General features: G+C 35.7%; 1 protein-coding gene across 1 annotated transcript; it reads right to left on the bottom strand.

Moving 5' to 3' along the window:
- Window positions 1-8,195: 8,195 nt before the first annotated feature.
- Window positions 8,196-11,584, bottom strand: LOC120076887 (mitochondrial outer membrane protein porin of 36 kDa-like). Its single transcript, XM_039030837.2, has 6 exons — window positions 11,427-11,584; window positions 11,264-11,331; window positions 10,218-10,328; window positions 9,931-10,017; window positions 9,254-9,462; window positions 8,196-8,770 (listed from the first exon to the last, which is right to left on the bottom strand). The coding sequence occupies exons 1-6, from the start codon at window positions 11,473-11,475 to the stop codon at window positions 8,464-8,466; spliced, it is 831 nt and encodes a 276-aa protein (XP_038886765.1). The 5' UTR covers window positions 11,476-11,584; the 3' UTR covers window positions 8,196-8,463.
- Between the last annotated feature and the right edge of the window lie 9,324 nt (window positions 11,585-20,908).

Below are 20,908 nucleotides of genomic sequence, written 5' to 3'. Positions count from 1 at the left end.
CAAGCACCTTTTGTTAAGCATGCTAACCACATCCCAGGCATAATCGCAGTTTCCATAGTCACACACAAACAATATCATGGCAACATCATATTACCAAAGCATGTAATTTGCATCTACATATGCATATACTCCAATATCAGAGTATAAAGCTAATTGAATACTCATAGTATGCATTTACTATCAACACTGTATAAACACACAATATTCTTTATTTATCAAGCTATATAATATAATATTCACAATATGCTTTCACATACTAAAGCTATATAATATTCATCATACGTACCAAAGTTATATAATACTCATAATATATCAAAGTTATATGACAATCACAATACGTATCCAAGCTATAATAACACTCCTACTATGCATTTATTTATCAAAGCAACCTAACACTCACGATATATTGAAACTATAACGCTATAATACTCACGCTATGTGTTAATTATCAAAGCTATAACACTCACACTATATGTTAATTATCAAAGCTATAACACTCACCTTAATTTGTTAAGAGCCTTTCTAATAGTTCCCTTTTCTACCTCGAACTCCCTTTTTACCCCATAAAATCTTAGCTCATAACTCTTCGTGGTTTAGCCGGTATCATCCAAACATCAAGATTGGCCCAGCTTACCCGATAGCTCGACCCCTCTGTCTTTTTCTCATTCTCCAGCCAAATTCCTTAGAGCTTCTTCTCCGGCAGCCTCACCATGAAAACTAGACTCTCTTATCTTTCAGATGGCTTTGGAATTACATCAAACGCTCGAGTAGATTGGGAGATCTTCTCGTCTCAAGTTGATGCATTCTTCTTCACCTTTACTGTCCAATGCACTCTACTCTCCCCCTCTTTTTTACGAATTTTATGATTTGTGATTTGAAAATGAAATCCCAAAGGCTCTATTATAGGCGTCCAAACCTCCTATGGTATTGACACCACTTACTTAGTTGCATGGGCAAGTGGTTACTTCTCCTCTCATCAACACAAGCTTACCTTACTTTGGCTTAAGGTGTTCTTTCCATATAAATCCACCACAATTTCTTAGGGTTTAAAAATTTCTCTTAATAAGACACCTAATTTTGGTTGACGTTTGTCCTTGCATCTTCAATCTTTGTTTGTATTCAATTTAGGGTTTTCAATGCATAATCTATAAAATCGTGGCCAAGTTCAATGCATAAATGCCCGCCCGTTCGATGCACAGGCGATTTCCTTCGATCGCGTAGGCGTGATGTTCGAATGAGGCGTTCAGGCTGCTTTCGCTCTCTTCCACTTTCTCACTCACAATCTCGCTCTCTCCAACTATCTCGCTCAAACTCCCGCTCCCTCCCACTTTCTCGCTTTCTTCACTCTCGCTCTCTCCAACTTTCTCGCTTGTCTCGCTCTCTCCCCTTTCGCTCAAACTCTCGCTCTCCCCCACTTTCTCGCTCAAACTCTCACTCAAACTACTCTCTCCAATCTCATTCTTTCCAATCTCGCTTTCTCTCCATTTTCTCTCCATCTTCTCTCCAATCTCGTTAGCTACTGTGAATATGGTTTATCTCCGTGCAACTTCCACCCGAATTTTCCCAAATAATTTTCTATATTTTCCTCAGTTCTTCAATCCTTTCTTCACTATTCAGGATTTAAGTCTTCAAGGTTTTCTCTTCTTTTTATCCTTTTAGGGTCCTCTCTATTCGTACTCCAGGATCAAATATGGTTATCATAACTATAATACCTAACCATTATAGTTTACATTCACTCTTACTAATTGTTGATCCACAGAAGGTGACAATTATTACAGTTATTATGACAATCGTAAAATTATTAGATTATTTACATAACATAGGATTTAACTTCCTCCTAATTAACCCCTTAATCACTTACTTAAGTAGGAAAATGGAGATCCGGGTTTCACACCCACTCTACTATATGGAAGCATATAAGAGGGCTAACAGTCAACCAAATGTCTTCACCATCACGACAATAATTAGGTAAGGATGACCAAATCTGTGAGTATGGCGTCCAAATAACCTGACAAAAAATAATAATAATAATAAGTATACATATAATTTTTTTAAAATATTCTTTATATATATATTTACTACCTGATTGGGCGTCAGCATGTCGAATGTTTTCCTATACACGAGCAACATATTTATTGACTGTTCAGAGGCAGCTAATACATCACTCCATCTAAAATTATAAAAAATACAATTAATTTATATTCTTACATAAAATGGTAATGAAATAAATATATAAATAAAATAATGTCTGGCATTAACTGGCCATTGATCTGGGGCGTGTAGTTGGATTTGTGGTGCTACGATTGGAAATCGATTATAAGCCCACACTTGTAATAGTATCAGTGGCCCCGCTATTTCCAACGCTTGTGCATTGGAAGCCCGACAAAGTTCTCTGTACAACCATGCAAGACATGCACTACCCCACGAGTATGTATCAGCGTGCTCGAAATTAGACAATAATGGGAGAAACATGAGATGCACCAGAGTATTTGACTTGTCGGCAAATAAAAATCCTCCAATAAGCTGCAGGATGTACGCTTGTGCGTACCTACGTACGCTGATGTCGTCGGCATCGGGAGGTAATTCGGGAAATTGGGACATCAACCAAGGGATACTCAATCTTAATCCCTTCAGATCCTCTGGTAGAACGCCTAAGAGCTCTTCACAAACGTTCTTCCAGTCATACTATAGTGAGCCTGTCAGTGGTTGCCGGTCCACTCTTAACCAAAATTATACGGCAACATCCTATAGCGTAATAGTGCATTCCCCACAGGGTAGGTGAAATGTGTGGGTCTCTGGTCTCCAACGCTCAATTAGAGCAATAATCAGGTGCCAATCAAGCTAGAGGAAACCAATCTGTGCATCCCCAAGAAAACCAGCCTCTTGAACGTATGGAATAATGCGATGATCAAATGGGATAGTACTTTGTGCAGTCGCCTCCCTCCTCTGACAACTCAACACTATAGTGGACAAACTATCCTATACTACCTGTGAACGATCCGTGTCTTGTTGGTACAATTGGATAAGATTAGAAGGACCAGGCTCCATTTCCTAAAAAGTTCAAATTATATTACATAATAGAATCGATAACATAAAAGATACATAAAAAGTACATAAGAAAATCAAATTACTTAAATAAGTTTATTAAATAAATCCATTAAATAAATTCATTATAAATACATAAAAAATACAAATACATGAAATATACAATTACATGAAAATTATAAATACATAAAGAATACAAATACGTGAAATATACAATTACATGAAAATTATAAATACATAAAGAATACAAATACGTGAAATATACAATTACATGAAAATTATAATTACATAAAGAATACAAGTAAAAAAATAAAAATAAAAATCCTAATGACCCGAAGACGATGAAGCACCCAGTGTATGGTGTGGACAAGTGCGTTTGTTATGTCCTTCTCTTTTACAAATTGTACATCGCACTTTTTGGCTTGCTTCTCTCCAATCCATTTCATTATGAATTCGCATACTTTTTGGCCGACCTTGTTCTCTGAGTAAGTCTGCATTTGGACGAACTTTCGTAAATGATAATTCTGGCCAATAATTTGGGTGTTGAATTGGATGGAAGCGGCCTTCATAACAACGCTTGAAATTGGACAATTTGTAGCATTCATCAATAAGTGGTAGGTATGTCATATGCATGTAATTACAAACTGCAATTAGAACATATCCCTTCTTTCAAGCTTAAAACTTGGGTGTGCCGTCCTTTGTAGGGAGAAATCATACTTATGCCCGTTTGTACTTCGAAAGTTTAACTTTCCCTGTCAATGGATGTTACCGTATGTGCCGATGCTCGTTTTTCCCACCTCTTCAGTTTCTTTAGGGCATATTCTGTATATATGTCCCCACGATCGAGTGCTTCACTGATTTCTTGTCTCCAGCGTTCAAAATACAATATTGTGGGATAGAATATTACCCTAACCAAAGAAGTAATGGGTAACATTCTAGCACCTTTAAAAACGTCGTTCAAGCATTCAGCTGCATTGTTGGTCATCCACCCATAGCGGTACCCACCGTCATGTGACTGTGTCCATTTTTCTAAGTCAATGTATGAAAAAAATTCAAGACATTCAGGGTGCAATTGTTTCAATTCTTTCATGCACCGAATGAACTTACGCCTTTGGTGTTGATTTCCGGCCTTAAACACCAAATTTTTTAGTTGCTTCGATTTGTATTTTGTATTGAAATTATTGGCAACATGGCAAAGACAATATCGATGGTACACTCTGGGCTCACTCCAACTAATTTCTTCATTATTAATTGTAGCAAGAATACCCTTATATCTGTTAGAAATCAAACAAATACCCTTTGGATAACATATTCACGCAATGCCCACAAAAACCATGATCAACTGGACGAATTCTCACCTTCTACGATAGCAAAAGCAAGGGGAAATATATGTCCATTTGCATCAACAGATAAGGCTGTCAATAATTTCCCCTTATACTTTTCGTATAGATGAGTTCCATCAATCTGGATTAATGGCCTACAATGATTGAACCCTTCTCTTGTAGGACCAAAAGACCAAAAAACTCGTCCAAAAATAGTTGTACCTGTCACATCAGAGGGAAGGAAAAACCAGTATGTTCGTGTTCCTGGGTTGTAATGAACAACAACACTCAGCCAATATGGAAGCTCCGAATATGATTTCTCTCAGTCGCCAAACACAGCAATTAACGCTTTTCTCTCGGTTTGCCACACTCGTCTATAATTGACATTATAACCATATTGGCTTCTTGAAGTAGGGCCACAGGTACTCCAGGATCAACTCTAACCAAATTTTGAATTTCGATACTCATGAAATTTGAATCCAGCTATGAATGATCCTGTGTCAACTCTGAAAACAAACATGATTGTTCTCCTTGAAGTTTTGTAATTTCGAACATCCCATGAGTTTTGCGCTGACATGCCCATAGCCTCCAAGCACACCCGTCACTCCAGGATTTACATTTAACATACCAAAGGTCCTGATTTGATTCCACTACGACAATTTGGTAGTGTTCCGTCACACAATATTTTTTTACAGCAAGCTGTAAATCTTCTTTGGTATTAAATAACATTTCTTTCTGTATTAAAATATAGTTATCTACTCCTACATTCCTTTCTTCCAAAGTAGACCCTAGTTCAAATGTTGAATTTTTCATTTCCCCATCTATTTGGTTGAACATTTCCGACGGTACCAACTCAAGATCTTGTTCACCACTACCGTCGTTTCCAAATAATTCATCCACTTCAACGTCGATGTCACTATCTCCATCATTTCCAGGTTTAAGAATTACTAAATCTTCAGGACACATCGACATATTTATTATGTTTTTTTCAACTGTTATAGTTGACAAAAAAATATGTTAATATGTTAACCCAACAAACTCTAATTTCTAAGTTTTCCAAGTTTTCTAAGTTTAATCAATCATATATATAAACTAAATCATACATAAGCTATACATATAAGATTTTTAAGTTTAAATCAATCTAAAAAAATTAAAAAAATGTAAGATCAGCCCAAAATCATACATAAGCTAAATCATACATAAACTAAATAATACATAAACTAAATCATACATAAACTATACATAAACTAAATAATACATAAATTAAATCACACACAAACTATATATAAACTAAATCATACACAAAACTGTACAACATAAACTACATAATACCCTATACATAAACTATACATAAATTATACATACATAAACTTTACATAAACTATACATACATAAACTATAACTATACATAAACTATAACTATTTATACATACATAAATTATAACTATTTATACATACATAAACTATAACTATACATAAACTATACAAAAATGTAGGAATATACCAAGAAAAATTCAGCCCAAAAACATGCAAAAACATATATATAAATACAGATCAGCCCAACTAGAGAAAGAAATATACCAAGCAAAATTCGGCAGCAAAAAATATAGGAAAATCGAGCAACACGACCACTAGATTCGGTGAAGATCAAATGGAGGACTGAAAGTTGAGCAAAATCGAAAATTTGGAAGATTTCGGTGAAATAGAGCCTTCGGTGAGGAAAATCAATGATGGTTTCGATGAGGGATCGATGGTTTCAGTGAGGGAAAACGGCTGTAGGGAATAAGAATCGTCGTTTCGGTGAGGAAGAAGAAGGGTTTGGCGGACGTTTTAATGCGAGAGAATCATGTACCCAGTACACGATTTTCTCAGTCAAACCTGCATGACTGCCACACCAGATTGGGCGTGCCAGGTGGGCAGGAAATCGTGTACCCGGTACACGATTTAGGCCTTATCGTGTATCCGGTACATGATTTAGGTGTAATCGTGTACCCAATACACGACTTAAACACCTATTTTTGGGAATACTTTCCCCCCAACTCTATTTTTGTCATTATTTATTAAAAAATATTATTTAAAAAAAATCTTACTTTTTAGATGTATATTTAAAAATCAAGCTAATTTTTTTTGTAAAAGATAGTACTTTAAAATTTGTTTATGTTTTAAGAGTTTGACTAACCATCTAAATGTTTAGTTGGAAAAATGAAGATCATGATAAATAACAATTAAATTAAATAGTTACTAAATGAGACCTAAAAATGATTAATTTGCATTGTTTTAATTTTTTAAAATTAATTTGTATCTTTTGAAAACATTTGATTGCAGTTTTGTTTTTTAAATTTGTATTTATTTCTCCTCATTTCACTATTCGAAAATGCCTAACGAAGAAATAATTGAACTTTCAATTTTTGTGTTGATTAAATGCCTAGGACTTGTTTGGTAGAAAATCTGAAAACGAAAAATTTGAACACAAGGTATTGAAAACAATATATTAAATAAAAATCATGTTTCATAGCAAAATTCAGAAATTGAATTCTAATTTAAATAATTGCATATTAGTTATAATTACATACTAAATATTAGTGGATAATAAACTATTATTAATTTATTTACGAACATAAATCGTAAAATTAGTTATTTTATGTTAAAAAAATCGTAAAATTATTATTATGTAATAATATATAATCTATAGGATAAATTGAAAAATTTGTCGCTATAACATGGAAGAAGTTAAAATTTAGATCTTAAAATTAATTTGAATTGAAGATCTATCAAACCATAAAAACTAAAATCTAAAATTTAAAACCTATGAACTAACTTTTAACTTTATCCTAGCTATAGGGATCGAATTCGGAATCTAACCTAATTTATAGTATATTACATGATAGATATTTTAACTTTTTAAAAATTGAATTGAATTTATAACATGACATATACTATAATTCTAAATGTTTTTAAGATTATTTAAATTTTAAAATTCAAATTTTAGATACAAGAAAGCATAAAAATGTTATTTTCAAAATTTCTACCATTTAGATCACAAAATTCGAAATAGATTTTAGAAACAAATTTTGAAAAAGATTTTTAGAAACAAAATTCGAATTACCTACCAAACATGTTCACGAAACATAGACATAATTGAACCAAACAGGCCTAAATTTCTCGATTTTATACCAAAATTCATCCATTAAACATTAAATTTAAAATTTAAAATTCCTTTAAGACATAAAATTTAATTTTATAAGTAGAACAGTTAATAAATAACTTTTTTAAATATTGAATATATCAAATACCTATTTAATTACAGAATTTGACAATTTTTAAACCATTGTAAATTTGTAATTTATTTAACCAGGTAATTTAAGACATAAAATTCAATTATATAACTAATAGATCAAATTTTAATCAACTTTTTCAGATATTGAATACATCAAATACCTATTAATTACAAATTTTAAAAAATTGAAATTTACTAGTAGAAACAAGATTAACTACTTTGAAATCATTGTAAATTTGCAATGTAACCAAACCTAAAAGTCAATTGGTAATTTAACCTTTTTTCTGTTTTCACTCTTTTCCTTCTCCATTCTCCATCTCTCTTTTTGCACCACTTCATTTGCAGTAATTCACCTTTACTTTCTCTTTCTTATTCACATTTTTCTTTTTTCTTTCTTGGTACCGACTACGAACCATTGTGGTCACAATAGGCATCTCAAAACCTTTCAAAACCAACAATTTTCGACATCAATTTGAGACAATGGTCTAATGCCGACTTTTGTTGTCAGGTGGCTTTGTATTGGGGAATTAGTTAAACAGCCTCTGAAAGTGTGTAGCCTGAGGTGAATGATTTCAATTGAACTTAAAAACTACCGCGAAGTTCACATCAGCGGCAAAAGAACACTGATTGTTGATGTCAATCATTTTCACAACCCAAGACCTCCAACAGATGCAACCAATTGAAAAACTTAGCGGAAAAGATCAATCAATGTTCCAGTTGGGGCAGGGAAAAATTGAAAATATGAGAAAGAAAGTCTCTATGCTGTATAAAACCTTATTATTACCCTCCCACATTAAACTCCAAGGAGGAACCGATTTCCTAAGGCTTGAGAGCCAATGCCAGACCGATCTTTGCACTCTTTTCGATAGCCCGTGTGTCCACTTCTCCTGAAATGGTGAACAAGGATTTTGGGCGCCATTCGTGCTGGATTAGAGCGCTTGCCCTACCATAGTTGTTCACCCGAGCCTTTACTGAAGTCAGGGGGTCAAGAGCATGCTGTGTGCCTATAGTGAGAGTGTTCTCATTGCTCGAAAAGCTGTGTGACAGCTCTGCACCAACAGCCGTGTTGCTCAATGGGCTAACCAGGTGGTAGTAGGATGCAGTGAGAGCATCACCTTTGTCGTTCCTGTAAATCAACACAAATTGCCTTATATCATATGTATGGTCTTGATTATGACAGAAGAGCTTTAAGTTCTATTGGTTTCTTTTGCTATGGCCTCTTTCTGTGGCACATATGACATACAACATGCAAAGTAGTTTGTTTTTTATTTTTTATTTTTTTTAAAAAAAAAACTTTGTTCTGAAGTGAAGGATTCCAAATTAAGAGTTCATCTTTTGAAGAGAGCATAAATCTCTCACTAAGAATTGATTTATCCGAGTAAAAGTGCTCCATTTTTGTCATTCTGTTGAAAGAATATCATTTTGAGAATGAGGATAAAAACAACTGTTGGAAGGGAATCTCTTTATGGAAGTCCTTTTGTTTTAGGTTGCCTACTTTTTGTGGATATTGACAGTGTATTCTTTCATTTTCCCCTTGATGAAAGTCAAATTCCAATTAATAAACAAAGGTATAAAAATAGAGGTAAAAGGAAAGAGCTTGTTTTCTTACAAGGTAAGTGCCGCAATAAGGTCAGAATGAATGTAACTCAAGCCTGCATTCAATTTAGTAATGTTTCCTGAAGCAGTGTCGAATGACAAATCCGTCCCAAGTGAGAGTTTGTCATTTCCAACAACACCAGAGAAGTTAACAATGGGGCTGGCAGTCAGACCAATGCCAGTGCTTATTCCAGCATATTCATGTTGATATTGAAGTTCAACCTGAACAAGTGATCATAAATCAGATACAAGAATATCAACATGTGCCCATCGGCGTGTAAATTGTTTAATAATCAATGCTACATGATAGTTTATATTTTAGTATATAGTCTATCTAATATGCAGTACGCACATTCAGAAATGAAAGTAAATTACACACAAATTATTAGATGTTCAACATAGTTGAAAATATAAACCAACTTAACTAATTCTTTCAATAAAATTATATAATAATAGGAAAAAATATGCTTGCAAGACATTCCAATAAATTATCCACAAGAGCCGCTCCCCATGCAGGCCTCATCTTAAGAAGACTTTCTTGGAAGATAGGAGTTCTTTTTGCGGGCAAGGATGGCCGATGGGGAATGAAGAATTCATCCCCATCTCAACCAATTATTAGCAAACTACAAAAGATCATCTAGATGTTGTCCTAGTAACATTACATAATTTAAGAAGTAAATTTATTACTACCTTGCCAGATCTCTGGTCAGGAACACGGAAGCTAAAAATTGTCTTCAACCCTGGAGCCGGTTCATCAATAGTAACAGTAGTGTGAACCTACAGCTCAAGCAAAAATAAACATTTAACTTTAAGACTTCACATCAGCAGCTACACAAGCTAGTTTTTCTAACATAATACAAAGGAAACTATTTACGTACCAAAAACTTCTGATCATCTTATTATACAAACTTATTCAGTGAACCTATATTTTCAAAACATATGGAAACCTTATAAAATGTTTACTCATTTAAACTTACATTGGAGTTGGTGTCAACTTTTACATCAGTTGTGATGTTGTTGTTCTTCAGCTGAGTGCTTACATCTGCCAAAAATATCTCACCTTTCTTAACTCCAGTTGAACTGATAGCCTAAAAAGTGAATCAAAGAGAAAGTTTAGTAATAAAAGAAAGGAAATACAAAGACCAAAGATGACACATACTTGCATCATTTAAGGGTCAGAGAATCAAATGATAGTCTCACAACAAATTCATAAATGCGGGTTATACATTATGTCCTGAAATAAATTATGGCATTCACCATATATGCCTATTATTATATATATATGAAAACAAAAACAATCTTAAGAATATCTAAATATAATGAGAATTTAAAGAAATTAGAGCTTTGCGTTAGAGATTATTTAGACAAACGGGAGCTTTCAATGTATCAAAATTCTTGTGGTTAGCTAAAAAGGGGCTTTTCCTTGGGAGTGCTCGTGAAAAACATTGCACTCGGCTTAAGTAATTTAAGAAAATGGTGCACCATATTTAACGCAAACACAAATGTCTATTATAAAATATTAAACCATCCAATACAACGAAAAAACGAAAGTACATAGCTAATCTTTTAATGCTTTCATTCTTTCTTCAACAGCCTCTAACAAACACTACGTAACACACTTGACACGAATGCCAAGAATCCTCCAGCTCCTAATTTCTCTGCCGTAGCACTTACTAAAGAGAAATTAAAAAGAAAATCGACACCCGGTTTGAAAATGACAAGACTAACAGAAATAAATTCTTGAATCTTCCAAAAAAATATTAGGCTCTTCCGACCTACCTACCAAGGAACGAATATTAATTACATAGAAAGAAGCGAGGTCAGTCGGTCCGACGGTCGTTCAGTGAGTCGGTTAGTTTTCCATTGCAGACGTTTCTCAAGAACCAAACACAAACGATACACAAAGAATTACAGCATAGAGAAGGAACAACGATTCGTTGATTGCAATAAAGAACACTGCCAAAGCAACAAAATCCGATTGAAAATCTAATGCAAACAAAAAAACAAAAAATCAGAAACTCACAACTCCACCGGAAGTGTAAGTAGTGATGGTGAATTTATGGTCGCTCTGGTAATCCTTGTAAAGAAGATCTGTGGGAAAGAAAAATCATTTCAACGAATTCAAGAACAGTAAATACAAAGAGAAACAGAACAAGAACAAGAGAATGAAGAAGAAATGACGGAACCTCTAGCTTTCTTGCCGATGTCGGAGTAGAGACCTGGACCTTTCCCCATGGCTTTTCGGAGAAGACGAGATTGAAGAGCTTCGGCAGAGAGGTAGAACAGGAAATCGTGGTGAAGGCTGGCCCTTGAAATATAATGACGAAATAAAAATAAAAACGAACGCCGATGGAAGAAAAAAATAAAGTTTATCTGAACCGTTGGATCTTGTACTCGGTGTGACGCGGCTTGGTGGCCGTTGATTTGTGGTCTAATGAGGCCTTGAGAATCGGGACATCAGGCACGCATATTCGTTTTTCCAAACCCTTCTAGTTCCCATTTTAATTTACGAACTAATGATATTATGGAATTAATTTTGGTTTCTCAAGAGGTTTTCGAAAATAGAAAAATAATCTAGCAAAATTTTAATGTCTATTATACTGTTTATCTATATCTATTTATATCTAATAAATACAATAATAGTTTATCACACTCTCAGGATATTTTACTATTATTTATAAATATGTTCAATAAATTTATCATTTAAAATAATTTGTTTTCATTAGAAATTAAATTTGTTTAGCTCATAAATAATTATTACTTAATAGCCATAAAAAGAGATTTATGATAATGCAATTAATTTTGTTCAATTTAATATGTATATAAGTTTTTTTTATTAAATGTGAAAGCAATTCCAGTTTATTGAATGATTAAAAAATAGTTAAAATGATTTTCAAAATTATATCAAAATATATTTTTACCATTAAAAAACAATTTTGACAAATAAGAAAAATGTATTTAAAAGTGTAAAGTTAAATATAAAACTAACTTGAGAGATATCGAACCTGTATTTCAGAAAGATTTTGAATATGACAAAAATGATTTTAACAATTACAAAATCACTCTCAAATATTACTAAAGCATGAAGAGAAATGTCTAGAGATTATTATCTATGAGGAAAAGATGTATGGAAAATAAAGATTTGAGAAGGATTAATTACTATAGGATGATCAAAATACTTGGGAAGTATTTGGGCCCATGATTAGAATTGTTAGTCATAGAACCATGGTGTGGGGAATTAATAAATCATGGAATCGATGTTCAAAAATTCATGTGGCTAACGGTGAGTTTGAGAACTCCTGAACCAAAAACGACTTTAATGATGTCATGTTCAGCAATCCAACAACATAATAAGAATACCATTCCAGCCATTTTCAATCCTAATGGCCAACTATTACAAAATAGGAAAGACTTTGATTATTTTTCAAATCTTTTTTAAGACCATGGTTTTTACACTTTAGGGGCATTTCTATACATGACAATATAATACAAAATTAAACAATAGCAACTTTAGCACAAATTATGTGCAAATATGACAAAGTTTTAACTTCAATTACTACGTATCACTATCTGAGGTCTATACCTAATAGACCTTTTTATGACAAATGTCTATCTTGTAAGCCTTTGATCTCTTTTCCCTCCACCTAGGTCTAAAGATCACTAAACAATCATTGGAGTTAAGGATACTTAGTCGGAAGGCATGCTGAGATTTTGAAAGGTAAAGATTTGGCTAAGTGTCCAAACTATGCTTTGAAGGAAGCAGTGGTACTTGGAAAATTTCTAAGTGTTGGGACTATGTGGTTGAACTTATGAGTGAAGTATGCTTTGAACTAGAAGAGAAGAAGGAGAAAATTTTGATTAAATATTGGGAGGAAAGGTTGGGATGCAAAAGTTGGAAGCATTATAGGATGAAGTCATAATCTTGATTAAGTGATCAAACTATGCTTTGAACATAGGAGAAGATTGGAAGGTCAAGAGTGGAGTTACAGAAACAACCATATGATGGAAAACAACTTTCACGTTCGGTTCAGAGAGCACTTTTTTCAGAAGAGTTGAACACATAGCACAATAGTGAAGTAGGAAGTTAGAAATTTGACTAAGTGTTAGTAAGAAAGGAGTAGGACTCAACATTGGTAGCATAGTTGAACAAGTCAACTCGTAAGTTCAACTCATAGCATAATCGAGGAAGTTGAACTCGTAGCGTAGTTGAGAAGGTTCAACTTGTAGCGTAGTTGAGGAAGTTCAACTCATCATCCTAAGATTGGAAGCGTAGTTGAGGAGATTCAACTGATCATCCCAAGGTTGAGAGCATAGTTAAAGTAAGTCGAGTTCAAACCTTGTAGACGAAGAAAATACTTATCAAGAGAACTTAGGTTACTTCTTGAAAGCATGGGACACAAGTTTGGTCAAGGAAAGGATCACTTGGACGCATGGTTGAACCAATTTGGATGCCTAGGGTTGAATTGGACGCAGGTCACTATATGTGTGGTCGCATGGTTGGACCAATTTGGATGCCTAGGGTTGAATTGGATGCATAGGTCACTATATTGGACCACATGATGGATCACTTTGGGAGCATAACCTTAAGAGATTGGTCTTGGATACATAAATGAAGGAAGGATGGATTGAACATGCTATTTGGATGCATAGTAAGGGTGTATTGGATACATAGTTAAAGTTGGCTGAGTGTTGGACATCACATAAGTAGGTTCAACTCATCAAAGTGAGTAAGTCCATAGAGGGACTATGTTGGATGCATGGATGGAAATGTGGATGCCTAGAAGATTATTTGAATACTATCTTGGGCACATGAGAAGTATAAACAAAGCATGAAACAACTACCTTGAGGAGAGTTGCACCAAGAAACCCTAGGAAGACTTCTTGGATGCATGCTTTGAGAAATGGGAGCAATTGGGCACATACTAGGTATAAATGGAAGCTTGGACGTATACCCTTGTTGGGTTTTATGTCTTAAACCTCGTGGTTCGTAAACAATAAACTTATTTTGTTATCAATAAAGATGTTACTGAGGTTTACTCAATAAAATTTTTATTGAATGTATGAATTGCTCATTTCGTTTTAGAAAGAACCTAAATCCAATAAACTAAGATCCATGGCTAACATGCATACTTGGACTTTATTTGGAGACATAAGAGTGGATCAAGTTTGAGTAGATAGCCAAAACGATCTATAGTATATGGATAAGGTTGGACACCCTATCTTGAGGATACTATTGGATGCGACTCACTTTGTAGTTATTACAATTGTTGTAAAGTGCTACAAACGATGTGATCCTGAACCACTCATGTAGAGACTTGCGAGTGGGGGCATCCTGTGCAAAGATTTTGTACAAGACCGGACCAAGAAATAAGTCACTCTTACTTCATAACGTTGTTTACTGTTTAAGATTGACTATTTCAAAGCGATGACCTAGTTAACTTGACCTTAATCCTGAGCTAACTATGAACTCCTATTTATTCAGGATTATCCTTAGATTTGCATGGGTGAGGGTTGACTCATCAGCGCCGACTCAATAAGCCCCCCATTTCAGGGATAAGACCGGATAGATAGCTGGGGACATAAGGTGCAAGATGGAATTTACTCCTACTCGTTTTTAGGGATAATAGAGAGGTTGTTCCCTTAAGTATTGACTCTAGGTCTTAAACAAGGGGCCTCACCCTCTCATTAGCCCAAGAGGGATTAGGTTTGGTGATTGGATCACAAACCAATTGTTCATTAGAGGATCAATGGGACTTAAGGAGCAAGACATAATCTCAGAGGTAAAATAATTTTTGACCCAACTGTTATTACAAACAACTTGTGAATAGTTGACTCATTGATTATAGTTATATTGAGTGGACAAAAATATATCTACAGTGAGGGAGTGTAACTACTGGACTTTAGTGGAGTGACTCGATAGTTAATGAATACTAGTTAATTGGGTTAAAGAGTTTAGCCGGTTAATCTCAGATCGTTGGAATTCATGATCTATAGGTCCTTGAGGTCCCTCTACTAGCTCATATCGGACTAAACCTTAGAATAGTGTGACAAGTGAATTCGAAGTGTTCGAATTCAAATTAGGGAATAGGTGTGTTAAATATGTGCGATATATTTAACAACGTATCATTCAATTGGGAATTGAATGATAAAGAGAGAGTTGGAGATATTTATATAAGATTTAAATATCAATACTATGAATAGAGATTCATATTGATAGGGACTAGCGTTGGATTTAATAATTATAAATCAATTAAATTATTTAATTAATTATTTAATATTAATTTAATTTTAAATTAATTATTAGAATTAATTTTGAAATTAAATAGAATTAGTCAAAGTACGTTAAAAGTCAAAATGTTGACTTCACCAAGCTTTAAAATTCATAAATCAAAGTTGACTACACTAAGTGGGAAGTTCCAAAATCATTTTTGAATTAATTTCAAATTAAAATTGTATTTAATTAAAATTTGACTAAAGTCAAATGTTGACTCCAAAAGTCAAAGATCAAAAATTGACTTCACTTAGTGGAAAAATACAACAATTTTATTGAGTGAGAAAATCCTATTTTAATGAAATTATGAGTAATTCCATTTACTGGGCGTTGATTCTACGACAAGCTACTAATCCCACTAAAATTGAGTGCATTTTGAAGTGTCAAAATGTGGTTAACTCAATTTTGCATGAATTGCATGTAATTGCACTATAAATTGAGTGATTATGTGAAATTTAATCTTCTTGGATATTTTAGTGAAAGATTTTCAAGTTAGTTGATAAACATTTTTTCTTGGCAATTTAGAGATTCTAAAAGAGTTTTGGTATTTAAGTCCTCAATTCTCTCTCAATTTCTATACTAAATTCATCCCTAATTTAGTCACTCACCAGATCCCACCATCCCATTCTAAGATCGGAGAATAATTGGGAAGGCTGTCGTGGTGGTTCACAGCCGGCTCGTGAGGAGATTGGAGTGGAATTGGCGGTCAATTTGGAGCTACAAAGGTTGTACTCTTAAACCCGTTAATTTATGTTAAAGTACATGCTTATTCTTATGAAATTAACCTAATTAGAGTCTAAAGATCCTTAATTGCTTCCGTTGTGCATGTGTATGTTCCATCAACCCTAAGGTTGTGTGGCACTAGATTCTAGCAACAAAATGAGAGAAGGTCATTTAGAGGCATAACTGATGCTCGTATTTATGAAGTGGAAATATGGATGATATGCGTTGATGGATTTGCGTTGTGCACTCAAGTTTCCCCAGCGGAATTCAAGGGTAAATTCTTCTGAGTTTCCTGGTAAGTCTAGGATCGAACACAGGGACTTATGAAAATAGATTGCGTTGGTGATTTTTATGAAGACTTTGCGGTAACTGGTTAAATAAATAAATTGATGGGTTGTTATTTACGTTGAAAAATAAATAACAAATGCAGCGAAGTTTGAAAAGAGTTGGTAAATGGGAAATGCGATGAATATGCGGTGAACGAGTTGAGAAAGGTTTCGGCTAACACTCCCTAGAATGCGTTCATGCTTGCGATCATGCAACATGCATACAACAGTAAACCACCTCTCGGTGTGAATACCACGGCTTCTAAGGCTAGAATGCATGCGATACATGCGATAAGTCTATAGGGTTTACACATAAACCTCTATTTCTATTTATGCGATGGCAACATGACAACCACACAAATATGCGACCATATAATATCATTTCCATCTCTAGGATGCATGCGATGCAAGTTGATAGACAGAGCTTATCTCTAAGTCCCTATCTCTTGTTTATGCAATTCTAATCTTGCTTTCTCAAGTCCAGATTCTAACCTAGCTCTCTCGAGACATTAGGTTTTTTCTTTAGACTCTCTCTCGAGTAACTCTAAAGGGTATTTTGCACAGCATAAAACAAGACAATCGCAAGCAATGAACTTCCTAGGTCATGTTAGCTTAGTTCTTCTCAACCTATTCGACTAGTTTAGCTACTCATGCGTATTAAGAGAGTGAGCAGATGTAGAAATAGAACTTCCATTGAATAGATATGAAGATGAAGTACAAAATAACAATGCAAGTATAATAAAGAGCCTGGTAGCAATTTCTTGCTGCCAGGCATTTACACTGTTTCTACTCGTGCTCTAAAGATAATATCACTCTCGCGAGAGTCAGCCCGCTCTCTGCTCTTATGCCCCAAGGTTCTCTCTTGAGTTGCCCTGAGCGATCTCCGATGCCACCACTCTTCTCTTGCTCCGCCTTAAAATGGTAAGAAAACTATGGATAGAGGCATGAACTAATCAATTGGTTAACTCATCAACCCCTTCTCTGAAGAATGCCCTTGGTATTTATAGAGCATCCATAGTGAAAGGCGGCTTCTCTCTCCTAGTTGTACAGATGGGACAGCTTTAATTCCTGACTGATGTGCCAGATAATTGTTACCGATAAAACTGAATGTACTTTGTGACCGTTATCGGCTGTCAACTTAATTTGGATTCGACTGTCATCAGCTTTCTATCCCATCGCTCTTAATTATCCTTTCACCCGGATGTGCCCACCATGTTGCGCTGATCAAGTTGCGGCGATCCTTCTTGGGCGAATGTTTGCGAGCACAATCAACGCAAAGCCTTGCGGTGAAGTTGCGCTCGACCAATGAATTCCTATGATCGCAATCTTTGCATTGTGTTAATGCATATTTTGCACAAAAATACAAAAATCAATAGTTCTAATGCGCTGAACGCATGCGACCGCAATATTATAGAATTTATGCTTAATGGATGCAATTTAGAATTTCATCAACGCAATCCAACATTGTTTAAGAACTTAGCACTATGATAACGTGCATTTCTGCCCGTTATCACACCCCCAAATTTAAACAATGCTTGTCCTCAAGCATAGGCTAAAGATTCGTTTAGAAAGTCAACCGCAAAGTTTTTTCCTAGATTTCTCAAGGATACTTCATTCAAATCCTATATACCAAAACTTCCTTAAGTCTTATTCAAGTCTCTTCTTAAAATATTTCTAAGACCTAGGGATTGCAAGCTTAACATTCAAAAGGACTTTACTAAATTCCGGAACATCGCATGATTTATTTCAAAAAGAAAATTTTCTACCGGGTGTCAAATGATTTTATCCTTGCACAAAAATTTTCTTCATTGCTATTTTTTCCTGACCTTGCGCTGATCCGAGTGCCTTGCCTTTGTTTTGGCTTGCCCCCACGTGTGTCATGCGGACATTCAACTACGAGCAATGCACTCTTTCTTAGACTAAACTCATACCAATTTGGCAGTGGAGTTGCAGTCATTGATTTATGCGTTGATTCTGGTGACTTACTTTCGTTTTGGCTTGCCCCCGCGTGTGTCATGCGGACATCCAACTACGGGTAAGTGCCTTTCACAACTTAACTCTTATCAACATGGGTTTCCATTACGTTGACAGTGGAGTTGTTATTCTCAATTTTTTTTGTAGTAACAAGGTCGAAAACAAATACCCCACCCCAAATTTCAAATGCGGCAATGTCTTTATTGCCAAAAGATTAAAATAAGTCATGCGATAGTCATAGAATGCGTTGTAAAGAGAGTTTGAAAGAAAGCTAGCAAAACCCTAACTTCAAGAAATATTTCATGAGGTGACTATCTTAAGATTAAGTTGACTCTAATGTATACAAAAGAAATATAAGCATATTTTTCATCATTGAAATCATACTTGGCAAAGAAACAGAATGCAATAACTCACTAAATTTATCTATGTCAAATGATTGCGGTAATTAAAGAGGATGCGGTGATAAAACTTTGAAGACTAAAATGCAATGTGATAGCGCAAAATTGGAAATAAAGATAAGGAAGAGTACACCCCCAAATTTTGCATTGTCGCCCATATTGTATTGATGCATCCATCTTTGCGGCGATCTCTCTTCTTTGAATTGTAGTGATGGAGTAAGATAAATACTTTATCGCGTAACATCTTTGCAATCCAATGCCTCGATCGTTGCAAGAAAAACAAAGAGAGGGTCAAATTATTTTAAACAAAATAAAACTTGTGATCGCATTTTTTTTTATAAATAGAAGATAGTGATAGTAAAGTAAGGATAGATCAAGATTGAAAAGATATAGTAAAAATTCCGAATAATGGAGAAGAGTTGAAGAATCAATGTTTCCCAAAACCTGCGTCCCTGAGAGATTGCGATCATTTGATAACGTAGGGACCACCTACTTCCTTCTTTATTCAAAGTTCTTTTAGTTCCACGGAGTCGACTTGGCGATGCCAACCTTCTCCATGATATGCCTTTACTCGCTACTCATTGACTTTGAATATGTTGGTTCCGTCATCATTTGATAATTCAACCGCGCCATTCAGAAATACTTGTTTGATTATAAACGGTCTGGACCAACGTGACTTTAGCTTTCCCGGGAAGAGTCGTAGACGTGAGTTGAAGAGTAAGACTTTTTGCCCGACTTGGAGGTTCTTACCGCATATGCGTTGATCATGCCAGCGCTTGGTGTGTTTTTTATAAATCTTCGCATTTTCATATGTGTTGTTCTTCCATTCTTCTAGCTCGACATATTGCATTTTTTGCGCTTCCCCTGCCTTCTTCAAATCAAAATTCAGCTTCTTTACCACCCACAGTGCCTTATACTCCAGCTCTAAAGGCAAATGACATGCCTTACCAAATACCAGTGCATAGGGGGACATACCTATGGTGTGAACCCTAAATCCTAATTTCTCTACTTGAGTATATTCCCTATTGAGATCAGTGTGATGAGTAGGTTGATGTGGAAACTAGTGTGAATGGCAGAGAAAAGAGTGGAAAATTAGAAGAAAAGAGGAAATTTGGAAATTTGACTTTTGGGGAAAATTTGGAAAATTTGGCTAAGTATAGAATTTTGTGTGGGTGGTGTTGATACGTTGGAAGGGTTGTTGGTGAAGGCATGCAGTTGAAGAAGGAAAAGGGTGATGATGCATTGGAAGGCACACGAGTAGGCGAGGCATGCATGGAAAGGCAGCTCATGCGTCGAGCAGCCTCAGCCAGCGCCCATGCCATGCATCGAGCAGCCTCGGCCAGCGCCCATGCCATGCATCGAGTAGCCTCGGCCAGATGCCTTGCCCATGCATCGAGCAGCCTCGGTCAGACGCCCTACTAATGCGTCGAGCGGGCATGCCCATGCATTGAGCGCCCTGTCGAGCAGCCATGCCGTGCGTCAAGGTGCCCTGCCATGCAACCAAGTGCGCAGCCCATGCGGCAAAGCACGCCCATGCGGCCGAGCGAGCGAGCGATGGCCAGCATACGTCGCACGCCCATGTGTCGAAGCAGTACGCCTATGCGCCAAAGCACCCGACCAAGCATCAAGGCACCGCGTGCAGCCCATGCGGCCAAGCACGCCCAATGCGTTGAGCGACCAGCGCGCCCATGCGTCGAGCGACCAGCCTATGCAGCGCGCCTATGCATTGGTGGTCAGCATCATGCGCCCATGCCAAGCAAGCCGTGCGATGCTACCTAGTGAGCCATGCGTAGAGGATGGACGATCACCCTATGCCTTGGTGATGGTTAGCTCTTGCGATGGCTAAGTTGAATTTTGATGGTAGTGATTTGGCTTGTTATGCATTGATGATAGGTTATGCGTTGAGTATGGATTATGTGTTGAACATCCAAGAGTTGGATGCATACAAGGGATGAGATCAGTAGGAGAACATCATC

The sequence above is a fragment of the Benincasa hispida genome, chromosome 4 (genome assembly GCF_027475165.1).
Source record: "Benincasa hispida cultivar pf3 chromosome 4, pf3_genome.v1.1, whole genome shotgun sequence".
Lineage (NCBI taxonomy): Eukaryota > Viridiplantae > Streptophyta > Magnoliopsida > Cucurbitales > Cucurbitaceae > Benincasa > Benincasa hispida.
The sequence above is the reverse complement of the archived record's forward strand: the minus strand, read 5'-3'. Positions and strand labels throughout refer to the sequence as shown.

Bases quoted from the DNA above. Each gene is read 5' to 3' on its own strand.
- LOC120076887 (XM_039030837.2), bottom strand. From the start codon at position 11,475: ATGGGGAAAGGTCCAGGTCTCTACTCCGACATCGGCAAGAAAGCTAGA. The intron at 10,018-10,217 runs GTAAGTTTAAAT...CTTGAGCTGTAG, and splicing joins AAGTTGACACCAACTCCAAT to GTTCACACTACTGTTACTAT. The intron at 8,771-9,253 runs GTAAGAAAACAA...GTTGATTTACAG, and splicing joins CTTATTGCGGCACTTACCTT to GAACGACAAAGGTGATGCTC.